The sequence below is a fragment of the Malus domestica genome, chromosome 13 (assembly GCF_042453785.1).
Source record: "Malus domestica chromosome 13, GDT2T_hap1".
Taxonomy (NCBI): Eukaryota; Viridiplantae; Streptophyta; class Magnoliopsida; order Rosales; family Rosaceae; genus Malus; species Malus domestica.
In genome coordinates, this window is record NC_091673.1 from 22,503,862 (window position 1) to 22,526,925 (window position 23,064).

Genomic DNA, 23,064 nt, shown 5'->3' on the forward strand with positions numbered 1-23,064 from the left:
GTTTTTGGGCCTGGAGCTGTAGCTCCAGGATGGGTTCTTGGCCGGGGGCCCATCGACATGGAGAGAAAAGAGAGAGAGAGAAGGGGGTTGGCTGCTAGGAGAGAAAAGAGAGAGAGATGTGTTTGTAGAATTGTAGGGGAATGTGTGTGTTATTCCTCCTTACGTAATGTCTTTATTTATAGTAATAAGAAGGAGAAGAAATCCTTCATCCCCAAGGAATACAAGTCCGTATAGGAAAGAATAACTAGAATAAAATATAATCTAGGATTTACACGATCACACTTAAACTAGGAAAGTTTACAACATGTTTTTATTTTTCTTGTTCAATGTATTATTTTTATTTTTATGGATATAATGGGGCAACAAAATAACAAACCATGATCAAGGTTGAATATTAACGCTTGCTTGCTAGATTAAAATGATTAACCTACTAAATTTAAAAGCGTAAAAATTATTTCTAAATAAATTCAACCTCAATTTTATTAGCACCATTCGATAAAAAAAAAAAAAAAAAAAAAATCAACTTTAGCACTACATAAATATCATATTTATCAGTTTGACTAGGAAAGGAAATAAAGCTGTAAAACTAGGCATAATTTGAAATAGGTTTTTATCACAATGGTCTTTGAAATAGACCGAACTCTTCATTTGGTCTCAGAACTTGAAAATGATATCGTTTTTGAAATTTGACGTTGTAAATTAATGTAGTTTTTGCTAGAATTTCGTTAAAACTTTTGTTAGTGTGCCCACATGGCACACATGTAGGTTCTACTCCTAATGACACGGTTGACCCTGATATTCTCCAAACATCAGGGTAGGCACGTGCTGGCCGACACTCGAAGGTGACGATGCCATGTTAGGATGCATGAGAACTAAAAACAATTAATCGACATAAATAAAACTTGTAAATTTAATTATAATGAATATGCAATTGTGGATCGTGTTCAGAGCATACAACTAATCTGAGGCACTAAAAAAGAATAATATAAAATTGAATGAACGAAGGATGGGTCCTACATCGAGAGGACTCGAAGATGCCGATGCGGGAGTGCCTTGATGCTGGGATTGTACGCCTCGATTCTAAGTCTTGAGGGGGTGCCAAAACAAAACATGAGTGAACCAAGTTGATATATGTAATACTAAAACAGTTATTCATCAACTTACTAACCTCACAAAGTTTATGAAAACTCATATAGCATAATAAGTTATAGGTTTTCTGAAAACCCTAGCATGCCATAAAACCTTCAATAAAACATATATCATATATAGTGTGCTAAATAATGGTATCAGTATTGCCTGAAGGCCCGTAGGCTCCTACAACACCCAACCAAAGCCATATATCAATATCAATCGCCTGTAAGCTCCTACAACACCTGACCGAAGCCATATATAAATATCATTTGCCCGTAGGCATATAGTGACCACTAGATAGCACAAAAATCATTGACCATAATCTTTCCAAAGTATATGTATATATCTCAACGGAGCTCAATAACTCAAACATCATATCATAAATCATGTTCATAGTATATAATCATAAATCATATATACTACAAAGAACGTAAATTCGATAAAGCATGATATATCATAAAGTGTAACTCCAATTTACTAAAAAACGTTTCATAAAACGTAGCCATTTAATCATGTTTTTCATGTATACATTTCTAATAGTAAAATCATGCAATTTGGAAAGGGTCCACTTACAGATACTTTGTCGTCGAAGAGCCGTGCAAATTAGCGAAGATGGAAATGCCACAATAAATAAACCTAAGCACATAAAGCATCCAATTAATAAAACTATACCATAATGATTGAATTTCGCGAAATGGACGTCATAAAAGAATTTGGGACGTCGAAAAACATAAAGGGGGACCTCAGGTACCCCTACTCGTCGTCATGGGACAGCGGCTCGGACGGCCACTCGCCACTGCACGGGCTAATTTGAGTCGTAGGAAAGTTGGCTGGAAAAGTCGTCAGTGTTGCTGCCGGCGCTGCCGTGGAAGGCAGTAGAGACAGTACCTCCGGTGGAAGTGCGTGTGCTCCACGCGCCGGCCAAGACATGCGCTTACGCAGGCCCACACATTGGCCAGGTTCTAGGATCCGACTGGGTTTGGGCCGAGGGTTTTGGGCTTGATTCTGGGCTCCAAGGTTGGGCCTGGGGTCTTGGGTCGGGTTATAAAGGTGGGCCCGGGTTGTGTGGCCCAACATCCTGGTTTTGGGTTCTAAGTTTATTGGGTTGGGCTGGCCAATTGGGCTGAATTCCATGGCCCAACGAGTTGGGCCAACTTAGGTTTTGTGGATCGGGTTTGACTCGTTTTTAGACTAGTTCTCACGGAGACGAAAGCCGGAGCTTCCCAAGCTCCGGTCAACCTCGATTCTCAACCCTAACATACGATCTACCCACCAAATTGACGACAACCAAGTGTAGATTAGATTTATACCTTTGGTTTCCCCAGTAATGGCTGGAGTTGGCCAGAAATCGGCTCGAAGCCCGTTGGACCTTGCTGTGAGCAGTGAGAGCGTGCGAGAGACGTCTGAGGGTTAGTTCCAGTTTAGGTCTCGAGGAGAGAGGCAAGACGAACTGGTGTGATGGTGGTGTGGCTCGCCGATGAGGTGGGCGGTGGTGGTGGAACAACGGTGCAAGATAAGGAAAGATAGAGAGAAAGTGAGAGAGCTCAGGGGAGTTGAAAGAAAGAGAGAAAGTGAGGGAGATAAGGAAAGATAGATGAAGTGTTTGAGCCGGGGGAACAAAACCAAGGGTGGGTCCCGCTTGGGCACACCAAACAAGACCCAAAAGCAACAATTTAATATATCTATCAACCCCACTGAAATTACCAAACTACCCCTTCGTTCCAAAATCCATAAATAAAAATTGGGACGGGTTGTTACAACTACAATAATATGGTGCCATGTGAAAAATACAAAAAATTAAATTCTTTTTCTTAAAAAGTGGTTTGAAATTAAAAAAATAATTAAAATCAATTAAAATAAAAAAATAAAAAGTTAAAATAAAATTAACAAAGAAAAGATTAATATCATCGTCCTCCTTCTTCGTCATCATTGATTGAACCCAATACCAACTCTCGCCGGCCACCCCTTATTCCATATTCGAGCGGCCACAGCGCCATTGGCCCGTCGATCCATCCGTCCCTGTCGAACAGTCAACTCCTATCGAAAAATCCGATTCAATGCATCACCCACTCTCGAAAAAGACACTCAAATACTAGCTCGCATGATAAATCCAGTCAGGTCCACAAGAACGTTACATACAATGCCTACATCCCCACGCTATATATATATATATATATATTTCGAAATGGAAAAACCAAATAAATCCACGTGTGCTTCAACCTCTTCCTTCCTTCCTTCCCTCCCTATAAACTCCCATCAACTCAAACCTTTTGACTCCTCAGTCTCTCTCAGTCTCTCTCAGTCTCTCCAATGGCGTCGAACAATATGCAGTACAAGAACCTCGGCTGCTCGGGCCTCAAAGTGAGCCAGCTCTCCTATGGCGCATGGGTCAGCTTCGGCAACCAGCTCGACGTCAAGGAGGCCAAGTCCATCCTCCAGACCTGCCGCGACCACGGCGTCAACTTCTTCGACAACGCCGAGGTCTACGCCTCCGGCCGCGCCGAGGAGATCATGGGCCAGGCCATCCGCGAGCTCGGCTGGAAGCGCTCCGACGTCGTCATTTCCACCAAGATCTTCTGGGGCGGGCCAGGCCCCAACGACAAGGGCCTGTCGCGGAAGCACATCGTCGAGGGCACCAAGGAGTCGCTGAAGCGCCTGGACATGGAGTACGTGGATCTCATCTACTGCCACCGCCCGGACGCCACGACGCCGATCGAGGAGACGGTGAGGGCGATGAACTACGTGATCGATAAAGGGTGGGCGTTTTATTGGGGGACGAGTGAGTGGTCGGCGCAGCAGATCACGGATGCGTGGGGGATCGCCGAGAGGTTGGATTTGGTGGGGCCCATTGTTGAGCAGCCTGAGTACAATTTGCTCTCCAGGCACAAGGTCTGTGTTTTCTTTGTTTTTGTTGTGCCCACATGGGGATTGTTTGATGTTTTATTTGTGGAATTTTCAACCTGGGTTGGGTTTTTAGTAATGGTGATGGAAAGTCACAATATTGGTTGAATTAATGCGGTTTTGTTGTTAAATACGTCAGTTAAAGAAAATTAGTGCTTATTAATTTTTGCCACTGCTATAAACTTATAAAGCGTTATGATACAATTGTTAATGGATGACTTGGTAGGGCCGGTTTAGATTGGTTGACTAGATGTTTACAAATGATGGAAGTCTCCTGCTATATCCTGATGAAAATAATGGGCAGTTGACTAGGTACCAGGTAATGATAAAGTACCCAGTCATAGCCGCCAGAGCGGATTGATAAGGACTAATGAGCATGACCTTCGTCATGTAATATTCGGTGAAGAGTCGCGTATTTGGCTATTTTGTGTACACACAACTTCATCTTTGCAGTATTTGTAACCTCGTTTTTGCCAGATTTCATTCGTTGCTGTTAATATTTTTTTCTGTTAATGTATATAGTACTACCATAACCTCCATATATATATGTGTATATATATATTGTTTACCTATATATATGCACTGTATTACATATATTTTCTTTTGTCGAAAACAGTACTACATATATGATCAAACGTATTATACTCCTATGTGAATTTATGATGAGCAAAAACATAGGTAAATTGATATTGAATCAAATGACATTATTTTATTTTGTAGGTAATTTATTTTTCATGTATTATTACTTATATTTGGCACATTTTATTATTATATGTACGAATATAGGTAAACTAGTATTGAAAAAAAATATCATTTTTTTATGTAGGTACATGATTTTGCATGTATTGTGGGTTTGCTTTATTATGTAGGTAAATTATATTGCATGTATTTTACATATATTGGGAAAATTAATTTGCTTTTTTTTTATGCAGTCTAATATTTTAAAATTTAAATAGTTGGTGCACTGAAACAAATAATATTTTTTTTGTATGTAAATTATTTTGCATGAATGTAATTTTTTTTTATATATATGTGTGTGAAATAATTTAAATACAATTTTATTGACTTAACTAAGCATGAATTATCACATATATTAGGCATCTTTTATTGTTATTATAATATTAGGCCATGATTTTTTTATTTGTTTTTTGGTAAAACCATTAATTCTCCCTTACTATTCTTATGGAATTAACTGTATACATCAAACATTTAACAACAACAACAACAAAGCATTTTCCCACTAAGTGGGGTCGGCTATATGAATCCTAGAACGCCATTGCGCTCGGTTTTGTGTCATGTCCTCCGTTAGATCCAAGTACTCTAAGTCTTTTCTTAGGATCTCTTCCAAAGTTTTCCTAGGTCTTCCTCTACCCCTTCGGCCCTGAACCTCTGTCCCGTGGTCACATCTTCGAACCAGAGCGTCAGTAGGCCTTCTTTGCACATGTCCAAACCACCGTAACCGATTTTCCCTCCTCTTTCCTTCAATTTCGGCTACTCCTACTTTACCTCGGATATACTCATTCCTAATCTTATCCTTTCTCGTGTGCCCACACATCCAACGAAGCATCCTCATCTCCACTACATCTACGTGTTGATGCTTCACCGCTCAACATTCTATGCCATACAGCATTGCCGACCTTATTGTCGTCCTATAAAATTTTCCCTTGAGTTTCAGTGGCCTACGACGGTCACACAACACGCCGGATGCACTCTTCCACTTCATTCATCCAGCTTGTATTCTATGGGTGAGATCTCCATCAAATTCTCCGTTCTTTTGCAAGATAGATCCTAGGTAGCGAAAATGGTCGCTCTTTGGTATTTCCTGATCTCCGATCCTCACCCTTAACTCATTTTGGCCTCCGTTTGCACTGAACTTGCACTCCATATATTCTGTCTTTGATCGGCTTAGGCGAGGACCTTTAGATTCCAACACTTCTCTCCAAAGGTTAAGCTTCACGTTTACCCCAAAGAATATCATCTTAAATATTAAGTTTGTGATCTTCGCTAGATTGCTTCGGTCATTAGTGTGGATAAGTATGTAAATGGATAAAGACAGGAAGCAAACACAAGATGTACGTGGTTCACCCAGATTGGCTACGTCCACGGAGTAAAGGAGTTCTCATTAATTGTGAAGGGTTTACACAGTATATAGGTTCAAGCTCTCCTTTAGTGAGGACAAGTGAATGATTTAGTACAAATGACATTAGGAAATATTGTGGAAGAATGATCTCGTAATCACGAAACTTTTAAGTACCGAAGTGTGGTGTCGTCTTCACTTGCCTTATCTGTCTCATAGGTAGATGTGGCATCTTCTTTGGAAGTACTCTTCCTCCCTCCAGGGGTGGTATCTTTAACTGGTGAAGATGCACAAGGTAATGTATCAATTTCACTTGACGCTTACTTGTAGTTTCAGGCTTGGTCAAGCGCGATACAAACCATGTAGTAGGAGTCCCCCAGGTCGCCGAGCTAGGGGATTTGCTGAAAGAGGTGACAAACAAGGTAAGCAATCAGAGCTCCAAGCAATCAGTCCCAGATCAGAAGTTTGATTTCGAGTTCCGGCTGATTGTTATCCTTCTCCTTATCTTGCAGGTAGCATGAAGGATAAAGAGAAGAAAAGGAGAAAAGGTGATATGAGATACTTTTGCTTTTGAAGAAGTAACTTTCCACAGGCTTATTCTTGAACTGGGGTGGAGGGTTTTCTTGTTTCCGCCAGAGTATAAGGCTGACTGAAGAATTTTAGGGTCAAAACAAGTCCATCAAATCTAGAGTACGTTTGACCCTGCTGATATGGGATACTTTTGTTGTTGACAAAGTAGTGGATGTATCGACACGTGTTCTGTTGCGCTTGTCTCTACATGCTTCCTTGTATCCATCTCACTTGCCCTATTTGTTCCTCAGGCAGATGTGGTATCTTCTCGGGAAGCATAAGATGTTGAAGATGAGTACTCGAGAGCAATGGGGTTCCAGGCAGCCAGTTCCGGACTAGAAGCTTGATTCCAAGTGCTGACTGATTGCTCTCTTTCTCCTTGTCTTGCAGGTAAGAACAAGGCCAAAGGAAAAGACAGGGAAAAAGCATGATATGGGATACTCTTGCTTTTAACCCTGATGATATGAGATATTCTTGCTCTAGTGTAGCTTGTTTGCAGAGGTATTCTCGGGGGGAAAGAAAGCTGAGTATTTCGAGAGGCTTCGTTGGGAGTGCTCTCTCAGATATGAGGAAGGGTTGAGCATTTTTGCAGGTCTGCCTGTCCATTAAGGATAGAGGTCGACATATATAGGAGTCTCCCTAACAAGGAGTAATACTATTCTTTTACCCTGCTTGGTCATAGCACGGTAGTGGGAGCTGCCAGCTTCACGTGTTTTAACTCTGTCAGAGCACTTTGAAAAAGTGGTCTGTGGTATCTGGAAAGCTGATGTTACGTGTGAAGATTACAGACAAGCTTTATCCAAGGAGATCTGGCTCTCGAAGTTGAGAAAGCGGTGTGAGGATTACAGACAAGCTTTATCTAAGGGGCTATCGAAGTTGAGAAAGCGGTGCCTCTTCGGTTTTCGAACAAGCAATCCGGTCGGGGATCTGTCTCTCGAGATTCGGAGAACGGTGCATCTTCGATTTTTGAGAAAGCAATCCTGCTAGGAGTCTGGCTCTCGAGATTCGGAGAGCGGTGTCTCGTCGCTTTTTGAGAAAGTAATCATGTTGGGAGTCTGGCTCTCGAGATTCGGAGGACGGTGCCTCTTCGATCTTGAAGCAAGCAATCTTGTTGGGAGTGTTTTCTCGAATGTGAGTAAAGGTTAGGCCTGTTTGCTAGTCTACCTTGCCACGGAGCACAGAGGTTGACCCACAGGGACTTTCCAATTATCCAGCAATGGTCCTGTTCCTTTACCCTTGTGGGTAGTAATATGGTAGCTAGACCTTCAAAATTTATGTGTCTAAACTTTGTTAGTGCTGTTTCTTTGCTATTCTTTTACCCTTCTTGGTCATAGCGATGTAATGGGAGCTGTAAGCTTCACGTGTCTAAACTTTGTCAGAGATTTTTGGCAAAGTTATCTATGGTACCCGTGAGCTGATGTTGCGTGTGGAAAGTGAATGATTGAACAGTAACATTCACGTGCTTTCTACTTCACTAGAAATCTTCGACAGAATGCCCGTAATTTCCGCAAAGTTGAGTGTGCATGTGACAGGTGCTGACAAGGCTGAAAAAGCAGGTGCCTCTTCGATTTCTGAGATCGGCCCTCGTGGTCTCTGAGCAGCCCAGCTTTTGAGAAAGCAAGCGCCTCTTCGATTTCTGCGATCGACCTTCGTGGTCTTTGAGCAGCCCAGCTTTTGAGAAAGCAAACGCCTCTTCGATTCCTGAGATCGGCCCTCGTGGTCTCTGAGCAGCCCAGCTTTTGAGAAAGCAAACGCCTTTTCGATTTCTGAGCAGGCGCCTCTTCGATTTCTGAAGCTCCATCGAGTGCGGATTTTTATAGAGGCTGGTATTAAGTTCCAAAGCACACTTGAATCTCCACCAGTAGAAGCTCCCTTCTTGTATTTCTAAGATCTTGATTTGTCCGACCTCTTTTCTCTTCAACACCTTTGAAAATGTCTGGCCCCTCCGACTGTCGTTTTGACTTGAACCTTGTTGAATCTCCACGCCTTCTCCAGACAACATATGGCGCCCATCCTTCTTATCCCCTACTGGTCCTCTTACCGTTGAGGATTCCGTGATGAAGAATGATATGACCGCTGCGGTGGTGGCCATGAACCTTCTCACTCCCAAAGATAACAGACTACTTTCCAAACGGTCTGATGAGTTGGCTGTTAAGGATTATTTGGCTCTCAGTGTTCAGTGTGCAGGTTCTGTGTCTAATATGGCCCAACGCCTATTTGCTCGAACCCGCCAAGTTGAATTATTGGCGGCTGAAGTGATGAGTCTCAAACAGGAGATTAGAGGGCTCAAGCATGAGAATAAACAGTTGCACCGGCTCGCTCATGACTATGCTACAAACATGAAGAGGAAGCTTGACCAGATGAAGGAATCTGATGGTCAGATTTTACATGATCATCAGAGGTTTGTGGGTTTGTTCCAAAGGCATTTATTGCCTTCGTCTTCTGGGGTTGTACGACGTAATGAAGCTCCAAATGATCAACCTCCGATGCCTCCTCCTTCTAGGGTGCTGTCCAGTACTGAGGCTCCGAATGATCCCCCTCCGGTGCCTTCTCTTTCTGGGGCTCTGCCGACTGCTGATACTTCTCCTAAGCAACCTTTGTGAAGGCTCCCTCTTGTTTGTTTATTTTGACTCGTGTATATGTACATATTTGTAATTTCTTAGAGATATCAATAAATAAGCTTTGTTTCATTTCAACGTATTGTGTTAAATACACCAAAGCCTTCTTCACTAAGTTTTTTGAATTTTTCTTTTGTTGAAACTTGTATGTTGAAGCTTTGTGAGTGGAGCATGTAGGTTGAGGTAGTGTTCCCTTAATTTCCCGAGTGGGGAAAACTTCTCGATTGGAGACTTGAAAAATCCAAGTCATTGAGTCGGGTCGGCTATATGAATCTTAGAATGCCATTGCGCTCGATCCTGTGTCATGTCATCCGTTAGATCCAAGTACTCTAAGTCTTTTCTTAGAGTCTCTTCCAAAGTTTTCCTAGGTCTTCCTCTACCCTTTCGGCCCTGAACCTCTGTCCCGTGGTCGCATCTTCTAACCGGAGCGTCAGTAGGCCTTCTTTGCACATGTCCAAACCACCGTAACCGATTTTCTCTCAGTTTTCCTTCAATTTCGGCTACTCCTACTTTACCTCGGATATCTTCATTCCTAATCTTATCCTTTCTCGTGTGCCCACACATCCAACGAAGCATCCTCATCTCCACTACACTCATTTTGTGTACGTGTTGGTGCTTCACTGCCCAACATTCTGTGCCATACAGCGTCGCCGGCCTTATTGCGGTCCTATAAAATTTTCCCTTAAGCTTCAGTGGTATACGACGATCACACAACATGTCGGATGCACTCTTCCACTTCATCCATCCAGCTTGTATTCTATGGTTGAGATCTCCATCTAATTCTCCGTTCTTTTGCAAGATAGATCCTAGGTAGCGAAAACGGTCGCTCTTTGGTATTTCCTGATCTTCGATCCTCACCCCTAACTCATTTTGGCCTCCATTTGCACTGAACTTGCACTCCATATATTCTGTCTTTGATCGGCTTAGGCAAAGACCTTTAGATTCCAACACTTCTCTCCAAAGGTTAAGCTTCGCATTTACCCCTTCCTGAGTTTCATCTATCAATACTATATCGTCTGCGAAAAGCATACACCAAGGAAATATCATCTTGAATATGTCCTGTTAACTCATCCATTACCAACGCAAAAAGGTAAGGACTTAAGGATGAGCCTTGATGTAATCCTACAGTTATGGGGAAGCTTTCGGTTTGTCCTTCATGAGTTCTTACGACAGTCTTTGCTCCTTCATACATATCCTTTATAGTTTGGATATATGCTACTCGTACTCTTTTCTTCTCTAAAATCCTCCAAAGAATGTCTCTTGGGACCCTATCATACGCTTTTTCCAAATCTATAAAGACCATGTGTAAATCCTTTTTCCCATCTCTATATCTTTCCATCAATCTTCGTAAGAGATAGATTGCCTCCATGGTTGAGCGCCCTGGCATGAACCCGAATTGGTTGTCCGAAACCCGTGTCTCTTGCCTCAATCTATGCTCAATGACTCTCTCCCAGAGCTTCATTGTATGACTCATTAGCTTAATACCCCTATAGTTCATGCAATTTTGTACGTCGCCCTTATTCTTGTAAATAGGCACCAATGTGCTCTTTCGCCACTCGTTTGGCATCTTCTTCGTTTTCAAAATCCTATTGAAAAGGTCAGTGAGCCATGCTATACCTGTCTCTCCCAAGGCTTTCCACACTTCAATCGGTATATCGTCTGGGCCCACTGCTTTTCTATGTTTCATCTTCTTCAAAGCTACAACCACTTCTTCCTTCCTGATTCGACGATAAAATGAGTAGTTTCTACACTCTTCTGAGTTACTCAACTCCCCTAAAGGAGTACTCCTTTCATGTCCTTCATTGAAAAGATTATGAAAATAACCTCTCAATCTGTCTTTGACCGCGTTCTCTGTAGCAAGAACCTTTCCATCCTCATCCTTGATGCACCTCACTTGGTTTAGGTCCATTGTCTTCTTTTCCCTTGCTCTAGCTAGTTTATAGATATCCAACTCTCATTCTTTGGTATCTAGTCGCTTATACATATCGTCATAAGCCGCTAACTTAGCTTCTCTCATAGCTTTCTTCGCCTCTTGCTTCGCTCTTCTATACCTTTCACCATTTTCATCGATCCTATCCTTGTATAAGGCTTTACAACATTCCTTCTTAGCCTTTACCTTTGTTTGTACCTCCTCATTCCACCACCAAGATTCCTTTTGGTGTAAAGCAAAGCCCTTGGACTCTCCTAATACCTCTTTTGCTACTTTTCGGATACAGCTAGCCATGGAATCCCACATTTGGCTAGCTTCCCCCTCTCTATCCCACACACACTGGGTGATTACTTGCTCTTTGAAAGTGACTTGTTTTTCTCCTTTTAGATTCTACTATCTAGTCTTTGGGCACTTCCAAGTCTTGTTCTTTTTTCTCACTCTTTTGATATGTACATCCATCACCAACAAGCGATGTTGATTAGCCAAGCTCTCCCCCGGTATAACTTTGCAATCCTTACAAGTTATACGATCCCCTTTCCTCATTAGAAGAAAATCTATTTATGTTTTTGACGACCCACTCTTGTAGGTGATCACATGTTCTTCTCTCTTCTTAAAGAAGGTGTTGGCTAAGAAGAGATCATATGCCATTGCAAAATCCAAGATAGCTTCCATATCCTCATTTCTCTCCCCAAAACCATGGCCACCATGAAAACCTCCATAATTGCCTGTCTCCCTACCCACGTGTCCATTTAAATCTCCTCCTATAAATAACTTCTCCGTCTGAGCAATTCCTTGCACCAAGTCTCCAAGGTCTTCCCAAAATTTCTCCTTCGAACTCGTATCCCACCCTACTTGAGGTGCGTACGCACTAATCACATTGATGAGTTCTTGTCCTATTACAATCTTGATTGCCATGATTCTATCTCCTACCCTCTTGACATCTACAACATCTTGTGTCAAGGTCTTGTCCACAATGATGCCAACACCGTTTCTCGTTCTATTTGTGCCCGAATACCAAAGCTTAAACCCTGAGTTTTCTAGATCCTTTGCCTTAAGACCAACCCACTTAGTTTCTTGTAGGCACATAATATTTATCCTTCTCCTCACCATAACTTCCACTACTTCCATAGATTTTCCCGTTAAGGTTCATATATTCCACGTTCCTAAACGCATTCTACTCTCTTGAACTCTACCCTTCTGTCCTAGCTTCTTCACCATCCCCCGTCTAATAGGATCAAAGTACTTCTTTTGTGTGTCCTGTGTAAAGTTAATAGGAGCATATGCTCCCAAACAACTTTGAGTGGAGTCGTTCGAAAAGAAGTTTCTATGGCCCCCTTGCTCATTTAACACTGCATCCGGGTGCCGATGGAGATACAGCGACCCTTGCTCACTTATCACTGTGCTCGGGCCACACAGCGCGCCACTTACGGGTGACGTCCTAGCTTTAGCGCGATTTCGTTCTGGATTCATTGTCATAAGGATTCGACGTAACTGTGGAGTGCCGGCTGTCGACTACCTGACGCCCTCCCCCTCCTCCTTTATCCGGGCTTGGGACCGGCAATGTAAGATAAACTTACATAGGCGGAGTTATACATCAAACATTCAAATAGGATATTTTAGGTATTGGAAATTTTTAATTGTGTAAAGTCAAATATAATTAATGAATTTGTTGATGTGGAATCTACTCATAGGTTTTATTCAAGTAAAAAACTTATGTCGGGCTTTATGTGGAAAAAATTAAGTTTAAGGGCTAAAGTCATATTTTCAGTAAAAAGAATCTAATTTCAATCAGTATGCTAGCTGAATGATTACCATAAATTGCCTGAACTTATCTCATCCACATCTACATTCGTAGTCTATGGATTACTGTATTGCAGTCTTTACGGGAAAGGGTCCAGTTTTGGACTTTGATAGTGTCTTCAAACTTTAATGGCTTTCTTCTGGAATATTTCCGATATGAGAGCTTCTGTATCTTAGGGTTTTGATGTTTTTTATCTGTCTTTCTGTTTTCTGTTTGTAATTTTTGTAATGGCTGTTATGCCTTTTACTTGTAGTTTTGTAGGATGGAAAACTTGTAAATTGGTCGACACCTTGTCCTCTGTTGTAATTTAATAGATGTTTTGTTTCTAATTAAAAAAGGTTACTAAATTGAAGTCCATGTGCATGCCTATAATTCGGTCTTATATTGTATATAGTTATCCTGTCTGTGTGGTTATACTACATCAACTGCATTGCCTTGCGTATCTTGATATATGTCCCTGACGAGGGGAACAAGAATACTGCTGTTATAGCTTGTGAAGAAAGGATTACTCTCTCCCCATCTCATCCGTTATTTCTTCAACTCGTCTGTGGGTGCAGGTCGAGACTGAGTTCGTCCCACTGTATACCAGCTATGGCCTGGGTCTCACCACTTTTAGTCCACTTGCTTCTGGTGTTCTTACTGGAAAATATACCAAGGGAAATATACCTCCTGATAGCCGATTTGCGTTGGACAATTACAAAGTAAGGCTTGGATTTAATGACAAAGTTAACTCTATGCTTTTATGTACATGCAATTATTAATTTGTCTAGATTGATGACCCTAATATTCTAAGCAGCACCCGCCATGTAATTTTCTTTTGCTGGGATGCAATGTAATGACATGCATTGGTTGATTTCTGGATTCCTTGGTGTTTCCCCTTAATAGACATTGCAGCCGTTATCATATTTCGGGTGTCAAGGCTCCATACTGCTTTAAATTTTTTCCTCCCTTGTAGGTAGGATGCTAACGTTTTGATTTATGCCTCGCAGAATCTAGCTAGTCGAAAACTGGTTGATGACGTGCTGCAAAAAGTTAATGGTCTTAAGCCAATTGCTGATGAATTAGGTGTACCATTAGCTCAACTAGCAATTGCATGGTGTGCTGCTAATCCGAACGTCTCGTCAGTTATTACTGGTGCTACAAAGGAGTCCCAGGTTAGTTTTAAGATATTCATCTTTGTGACATAATTGTAAGGTGGTCATTCTTGGCTTCTATGCATTGCTTGATCTACTACACTACTACTGTGAAGTTAATTCAAATTTGGGGAAAAGAATTCATCCCTGTCTATGTTATCTTTCCGGCGGGTCTGAACTTTACTTTTCTGTTCGGTGTTCAAGTATCACCATTTGAGACAGGTTGGGCAGTATTGCTCTTTTATAGTTTCTTTTTGTGTCATATCCTGTTATCTGAATAGCTTCCGACCAAGAGAACAGTATAAGAGAAATGCTAGCAACCTTCTCACTTACCTTCTCATTTTAACCTTTACACTTCTCCTCATGCCACTTGGTACTCCACTAGTACTCAAAACTAAAATTCTAATTATATTAAACTCCTGCTATTTTTCTTCCTTTGTTGTTAAAATTTTAATTTTTTAGTTTTGCGTGCTAGTGGAATACATCATAAGTAGAAATGAGAAGGTTGAAATGAGAAGGTAAGTGAGAAGATTGCTAGCATTCCCCATATTATTATGTTATGGTAAACCATAATCTTGGTCATTACCATATGAAGGGTAATATTGTTATGATCTTCCAGTTTCATGTCATTAATTTGTAATTTGTAGTGTAGCCCATCCTATGCTTTGTGAAAAACTCCAAACTTGTCCTAATTTCTTAAAATAGTGGTCGTTTACTTAGAGTTTGGTCTTCAATGTCGGTTTCCCAGATTTTAAACCCGGGGGAGGGAAGAAGAAAACAACCCGTAAAATGTCTAACAACCCAGATAAGGAGAATGGAGGCTATAAAGCTTTCAGTCAGCATGGTGACCGTCAGCTTATCCTAGATTGCATTCCTTTCAGTTTAAACTTAGGCCACATTTGGTGCCTAGGATTGTATTGATTGGATAACTCACTAGGTCCAAGGTATGCTGAAGGAAGAAATGGAGGCTAACATTCAAAATTGTCCAAGTTAAAGGTAGACGATGGATTCATCATGAAGGAAACTCCTTCCAATCCCCACAAATTGGTAGGATATCAATACCTTATTGCTAATCCATCTAATTCCTTTTAAGTTGGACAAAACTTGGAAGTTAGCCTTCATTTCTTACTTCAACATACCTTGAATGTAGTGAGTTATCCAATCCAATCTCATCCTAGGCAGGCACCAAACGTGACCTTAAGAAACAAAACGACTTTTTAGTGATATGTTAGCTTTTACATGCCTCACTTTGATGTCAAATTGTTTGCTAGTCTCCATTCCAATGGAGATGGTTTTACATGGAAACAATATGGCCAATTCAACCAATGACCAATTCCTTTGGGAGAAAGAGCAAACGGAGAGGGAAGAGCCTTTAAAAACGGTACAGTGACATGACTGTTAAATAGGCGTGTAGTTATTCCATTGTGAAGGGAGAACTCTGGTTTGTTTTAAATGGTGATAATCTGGAAAAGCAAAGAGAGGTTTAATGTCCTCTGATTTCCACTAAAATAGCAATTGTTATGTCATGTTTCTACAGTTACGAAAAAGCTGTTTTCGTCTGTGTGCAGATTCAAGAGAACATGAAAGCTGTAGATGTAATCCCTCTATTAACTCCCGCTGTCATGGAAAAGATTGAGGCTGTTGTTCAAAGCAAGCAAAAGCGTCCAGAATGCGTAAAGTAGACACGGTATATTTACAGGCTCCACATATTTCTACTCATTGCATAGCAGACTAGGTTGTTCCAACGCAATGGAATAGAAACTCATGCCTTGTGGTGCTTTTGGTTAGCTTGTTGGATCTTTTTTCATTTTCACGCTCGGAGGTGGTTGTTCGTATTGATGTTTCCTTCCTTCCCCCTCCCCCTCGTTTGTAGTAAGAGGGGGAGTCGTGGATGTTCTCAGAACTATTTGATGACTTGTGGATTTACCGGTATTACCGTCCAAAAATAAAAAGATGCATTCTGGATTTGGTTTTAAAGATATTTTAACATTGCTATGAGATGGTCTTTGTTTTGGTGGCTTTTCATATAAGCTGAAGTTTGATTTCATCTAGTCATTTGTACTTCTACGACCACCTTGGTTTGGTGTGCAAGAACCAAAATGGTGATGTGAATGTTTTAAGTAGGAAAGTCTATGGATGTGTCTCATTAAACATTGGAAGGTGATTTCCATACACGACTTTTCTCCCATGCATACCCCTTATCAAAGGAGAATATAGAGATGAAAATAAACGAGAATGCAATAAAAATAAAAATAAAAGATGTATACGGAAATTATTTTTCTGACCCAAAGTATCATTGGGTTTTTACAAAACAATGGAAGGGGTGACCCACAACGAATATGTTAAGGTAATTTTATTTTTAAAATATTTATTAAAATATTTTTCTTTTTCTGACCCAAGTTCCATGATTTTTACTTTTCCTTGAATCCTTTATTAAAATATTTATTTTTAAAATGTTTTATAAAATTTTGATTTATTTAACGTATTGGTATTTAAGTCGTTCCACACGGGGGCATAATTGGGTACTAAAAAAAAGAAAAAGAAAATTTATCAGTATTGAGATAAATATTGGGTGTAAACCGTTGTAGGCTTAATTTACTGAACTGGATTTAGGACTAGAGAGGGAGAGGGCCGGCGGCAAGAGAGAGATGATAGAGATATGTGTTGTATCACTCCATTGTGTTTTTATTTATAGTAGTAGGATAGGTTAAATCCTTACCCTAATAGGATTACAGCTCTAATAGGATAATATCTAACTTAGGGAATATTCCAAGATATCTTTAGATATACTAAGATTTACACAATCACATTCCTAGTCTAATAAGACTGCAACGCTCCCCTTGATTGTGTAAATATTCAAGCAAAACATCCACATCAGGTCTTTAGTAGTTGAGGTTGAACAATTGATGAAGTCGTTGGCAGAACGGGCGAATGCGAGTATCAAATTAAAGAAAGTATGCATTGGTAGTAAAACTCACAAAACCTCGCTATGGTAAAACCTAATGTATGTAACCTATAGACTAAGGAGAAAAGTGAGAAGTATGCATAATGTCTAAAACAAACGTCATACGGGACGAAAGTAGTGAACCCAACAGAGTATGATCATCCCAGGATGGGTGCCTCATCAAAACCTCGTTAGGTAGCAAAAACCCAGTGGAAAAAATGCTCCTAATCATATGAAAAAGAGTACATTAAGATCAAGTGAGTATGCTTCAGGATACTCTCCCTGAGTTAGACATAACTTCCAAATAAGAGAACTACAAGTAATTTAACTTAGATAATTTACGCATACCGATTCCTTGGATGAGTTTCTAAAAAGTAACATTGGCCAATGACTTAGTAAAGAGATCGGCCAGATTGTCATGGGAATAGATTTGCTTGACTTCAATGTTCTGATGTTGTTGTTGCTGGTGAGAATAAAAGAACATCGGTGCTATATACTTGGTGTTGTCTCTCTTGATGTATCCCTTATTTAACTACTTGATACATGCTGCATTGTTTTCAAAGATCGTCGTAGGAAGGTCAACGATAGTAGTAAGACCATTAGTGCTTCGATTCTGTTCCATGACTGCTCTTAGCCAAAAGCACTCACGTGAGGCTTCATGCAAGGCGAGAATCTCAACATGGTTCGAAGAAGTCACAACTAGCGTTTGCAAACGTGCCCTATGTGGGTTAGACAGATAACCAACATTTGCATAACCAATGAGGCGAGAATCAACCCGAGGATTGAGAGGGCGGCAGATCCTCTTAATGATTCATGGGTGTAGAACAAGCCCAAATCCATTGTACCTTTGAGGTAGCGGAAAATATCTTTAACACAATTCTAATGTCTGCGTGTAGGCGTATTGTTGTATCTAGCCAAAAGATTAACATCGAAGGAGATGTTGGGTCTAGTGTATTGAGCTAAGTACAATAAAACACCAATTGCACTTAGGTATGGAACTTCAGGCTCTAAAATCTCTTCCTCATCTTCCTTGGGACGAGATCTCGTTTTGCATCTAGAGTCCGAACGACCATAGGAGAACTCCAAGGATTTGCTTTATGCTCATTAAAATATCGCAACACTTTTTGGGTGTAGGTCAATGGATGTACTAGGTTTCCATCCAAACAATGCTTGATCTCCAGGCATAAACAATATCGAGTTTTCCCAAGATCCTTCATCTCAAATTTTGATTTCAAGTGAACGACAATTTTCTCAAGCTCTGTGGGAGTTCCGATAGGGTTTATGTCAACATAAACTGCATGTATGGGCATAGTTCGTTGTTCACATAGCCCTGTCTTGTCAAATATTCACTCAGATGGTTATACCCCATCCATCCAGATTGTTTCAATTCGTATAGTGATCTCCTTAATCTAATCAAAAGAGTGTTCTGTGGTCCATAACTATTTAAACCAGTCAATTGAAGTCGTTCTGGAACTTTCATATAGATTTCCGTATCTAAATCCCAATAAAGATACGTGATTACCACGTCTATAAGCTGCATATTAAATTTTTCGAAAACTACCAAACTGATAAGACGTTATGACGTCCATTACGGGGGAATATATCTCTTCGTAATCAATCTCAGGGTGTTGAGAGAAGCCTTGCGTTACGAGACGTGCTTTGTATCGAACTATTTCATTATTCTCATTACGCTTCCTTACGAAAACCCACTTGTGGCCCATGGGTTTCACATGTGGTGGAGTAGGACCTACGGGCCCAAACACCTTACGTTTCGTAAGTGAATCGAGTTCGACCTTGATTTCTTGTTTCCAGTTTGACTAATTCATTCTACGTTGACATTCATTAACGGAACGTGATTCAATGTCATCGATAAACATGATGTCAGTAGCTAATGTGTACGCAAATGTATCATCGATGATCATCTCATTTCGATTCTAAACGTCATCCAATACTGCGTAGTGGATCGAAATCTCGCAATTCTCGGGAGGCCAGTTTATCTCGTCTAAGACATCACCGTAATCTATAATAACCTCATGCATTGGAATAGATGAGTAAGCGATGGTCGAATTCAGACTAGGGTCATTAGTTTGTGTCGTTTTCCTCTTCCAGGGTTATGAATCCTTCAGGGTAGAAGCAGATGATTGGCTAGCTGCCAGTGTACCGGGCTGCGTGGAAGGTGCGACCGCCCCACCCTCATGGACGGTTCGGCCTTCCAAGGCAGTATTACGACGTACGTTAAGTACATCTATCCTTGCATGTGCGTTTGCAGCGGGTATATGTGATCTTGTCACTTTTGCTAGATCAGTAAAAGCATCTAGCATGCTTTGAGCAATGCTCTGAAGATCTAGAATACGTCGCACGTCAGTTTCAGATTAAGGAGTGCAGGGATCTAAATAAGACATAGTAGCAGTAATCCATGACAATTCGAGGCATTCTACGGAAACATTAGTGATCTTATCTTCCCTTAACGACGAGAAGACTCTCTCATCGAAGTGACAATCCGTAAAGCGTGTGGTAAAGATATCTCCTGTCAAGGGCTCTATATAGCGAATAATTGATGGCGAATCATAACCGACATATATTCCCATCTTTTCTAGGGACCTATTTTGGTACGTAGTGGCGGTGCCATTGGCACATAGACTACGCACCCAAATACATGTAAATATGAGACATCAGGCTCGTATCCAGTAACCAACTGTAAAGGTGAATGAGGTTGGGTAGCGATGGGCCTCATGCGGACCAACATAGCTGCGTGCAATATTGCATGGCTCAAGCCAGATACCGGCAATTTGGTTCCCATAACCAAAGTTCGAGCTATCATTTGAAGGCGCTCTATGAAAGTTTCTGCCAAACCATTTTGGGTGTGAACATGGGGTACATGATGTTCAACTTCAATCCCGACTGACATGCAATAATTGTCAAAAGTCTGTGACATAAACTCTCTAGCATTATCCAGTCGAATCATCTTGATTGGATAATCAGGGTGGTGAGCCCTAAGCTTAATGATTTGTGCTAGGAGTTTCACAAATGCAGCATTGTGTGTGGACAATAAGCAGATATGTGACCAACGCATCGATGCATCAACCAACACCATGAAATATCTAAATGGTCGGCATGTTGGTTGAATAAGTCCACAAATATCCCTTTGAATCCTCTGAAGAAACTTAGAGGGGTCGTGAATAATCTTTGTAATTGAGGGTTGAATGTTCAACTTCCCCAGTGAGCATGTTTTGCAAATCAGATGGTTGAGATAAGACGTAAGGTGATGCCTATGTGATACTTTGAGGTTCGGTCATGCCAAAGCAAGAGAGTGCTCTGGAACCTAAGCATAGGTCGGCCACATGGTGGGTCTCCACAGATCGAATAGTTGTTATGTCGAACCCACTCAGGAGACGTTCTAGCTTCTCGTGAATACACGTCTGGCCATATTCGTAAGAAGTGATATAAAGAATTCAGAACCATTCTCTGCAGTGGTTTCAACATGATATTGATTATCTCGAATATCTCTAAAACTTATCAACGTTCGACTTGATTGGATAATCAAGGTGGTGAGCCTAAGCTTAATGATTTGTGCTAAGAGTTTCATAAATGTAGCATTGTGTGTGGACAATAAGCAGATATGTGACCAACACATCGATGCATCAACCAACACCATGAAATATCTAAATGGTCTGCATGTTGGTTGGATAGGTCTACAAATATCCCTTTGAATCCTCTGAAGAAACTTGGGGGGGGGTCATGAATAATCTTTGTAATTGAGGGTTGAATGTTCAACTTCCCCAGTGAGCATGCTTTGCAAAACATATGGCTGAGATAAGACGTAAGGTGATGCCCATGTGATATTTTGAGGATATGGCGCATCATATCTCATTCAGGGTGTCCAATTTGGTTATGCCAAAGCATAGAGTGCTTTGGAACCCAAGCATAGGGTCGGCCACGTGGTGGGTCTCCATAGATCAAATAGTTGTTATTTAAAACCCACTCGAGAGATGTTCTAGCTTTTCGTGAATACGCTTCTGGCCATATTCATAAGAAGTGACACAATGAAATTCAGAACCATTCTCTTCAGTGGTTTCAACATGATATTGATTATCTCGAATATCTCTAAAACTCATCAACGTTCTTTCGAAACGGGGAGAACAGAGTGCCTCTTTAATGGTTAATTCAATACCATTAAACAACATTATACAATTCCATTCATTCAATTAATTAATCGAGAAAATAATATCCATAAAAAGAATTATCCATAATTCAAAACAAACCAAACCAAACAAATAATTCCTAAGACTTAGAAAAATTGTCCAATAATTAAACCATAAACCTAGAAAATAAGGGGGGAAGAGGGGGGGGGTTCGGCCACTAGGGGTGTAAAACACCCTAACATGTTTTAGAAAAATAAAACTTTATTATTCCATGGGAGCGGATGCCTCCTAAAAATATGAAACCTCTACAATTGTAGTAGCATCTTCAGGATGTTCCACATGCACAAAGTTAGTCTCATGACGGGAATGATACTTGGCAATAGCCTCGAGGGTAGCTTGACATATGCACGACCAATGATCATTTGATCCACAATGGTAGCACATGTCCAATTTAGTGGAAGTCGATTGAGTGGTACCTTTTCCCTTGTTTTTGAAGTTTGTGGCCTTAAGGGCAAGGGGTTGGCGCTTATGGGTCGAATTTCCTTGGGTGGGCCTCTGCTCTGTTGACCTTGGGCCTGTGGGTGGGTTTACTGTCCATTTCCATGGCCATGATGGGGTTTCCGTCTGTTGTGGCTGCTAGAATCAGTCGCATGCGCTTCAGGTAAACGTTCGACTTAGTGGGTTGAACTTGATGTTTCTTCATCAAAAACTGATTCTGCTTTTTTCACAAGAAGTAAAACAGAGATCAAATATAAAAATTTGGTGAACTTCTCTGCTCTATATTGTTACTACAAGACAATATTGGTGGCATTGATGGTCGAATAGGTCTTCTCCAGGAGGTCCTCGTCGGTTAAGTCCACTTTACAGAACTTAAGCAGTGATCAAATTCTACAAACTTCAAAGTTGTATTCATTCACAAACTTAAAGTCTTGGAAGCGTAAATGCTACCAGTCGCGTCTTGTTTCAGGCAAGTAAATGTCTTTCTGGTGATCGAAATGATCAGCCAGAGCAAGCCAGAAAGTACGTGGGTACTCGTCAATGAGGTCTGCAGTGCATCATGGATGTGTCTTCAAATGAAGATCATTGCAGTAGCTTTGTCAACTTCATCGATGGGGTTGTTGTGAAACCCCACCCCAAAGTTAATTGTAAATTCACATTTTTAAATTTATGAAATTACCTTTTTGTCTCCTATCCTTTACCCAATCCGGATTCCCTCTTGGATAAGACCTATTCGACCATCAATGCCACCAATATTGTCCAACTTGGGCTTTTGGGTCGTCCAACTTGGGCCCTAGGCTAGTTAAACCCTCAGCCCAAAACCCAAATGAATCCCAGGCTTTTGGGTCATGCAAGGTTGGGCCTACGGCCCAAGGAACCCAAGCCCAGGATCCCAAGCCTAAGCCTAAGCCCAAACCTGGTCCAACCCAGAACCCAGGCCGTGCATGGGTTTGCGTGTGTGTGTGTGTGAAGGGCTGCTGGTGCCGGCGCTTGGGGCACACGCATATTTTACTATTAGAAATGTGTACATGGAAAACATGATTTAATGGTTGCGTTTTATTAAACGTTTTATGGGTAAATTATATTTACACTTTATGATTATCATGCTTAACTAAGAATATTTTGGAATACCATACTTTACCAAATTTATGTTCTTGGTAGTATATATGATAGACATGTTTTTACACTCTTTGTAGTATATATGATGGATGACTATATACTATGAAGATGTTTTTGAGATATATGTACTTATGTTGGAAAGATTATATTCAATGTTTTTGTGCGTATCTAGTGGTCATTGTTCTGCCTACGGGTGATGA

At 40.9% G+C, this 23,064-nt stretch overlaps 1 protein-coding gene across 1 annotated transcript; it reads left to right on the plus strand.

The window, feature by feature from the left end:
* Positions 1-3,344: 3,344 nt before the first annotated feature.
* On the plus strand, positions 3,345-16,142 carry LOC103453655 (probable voltage-gated potassium channel subunit beta). Its single transcript, XM_008393212.4, has 4 exons — positions 3,345-4,020; positions 13,586-13,729; positions 14,018-14,182; positions 15,730-16,142. Exons 1-4 carry the CDS (start codon positions 3,442-3,444, stop codon positions 15,841-15,843), a joined length of 1,002 nt encoding a protein of 333 aa, XP_008391434.1. The 5' UTR covers positions 3,345-3,441; the 3' UTR covers positions 15,844-16,142.
* The last annotated feature ends 6,922 nt before the right edge of the window (positions 16,143-23,064 follow it).

Excerpts from the sequence above, each read along its gene's own strand:
- LOC103453655 (XM_008393212.4), top strand. The coding sequence starts at position 3,442 with ATGGCGTCGAACAATATGCAGTACAAGAACCTCGGCTGCTCGGGCCTC. Across the intron at positions 13,730-14,017 it reads TTGCGTTGGACAATTACAAA|AATCTAGCTAGTCGAAAACT; the intron begins GTAAGGCTTGGA and ends TATGCCTCGCAG. Across the intron at positions 14,183-15,729 it reads GTGCTACAAAGGAGTCCCAG|ATTCAAGAGAACATGAAAGC; the intron begins GTTAGTTTTAAG and ends GTCTGTGTGCAG.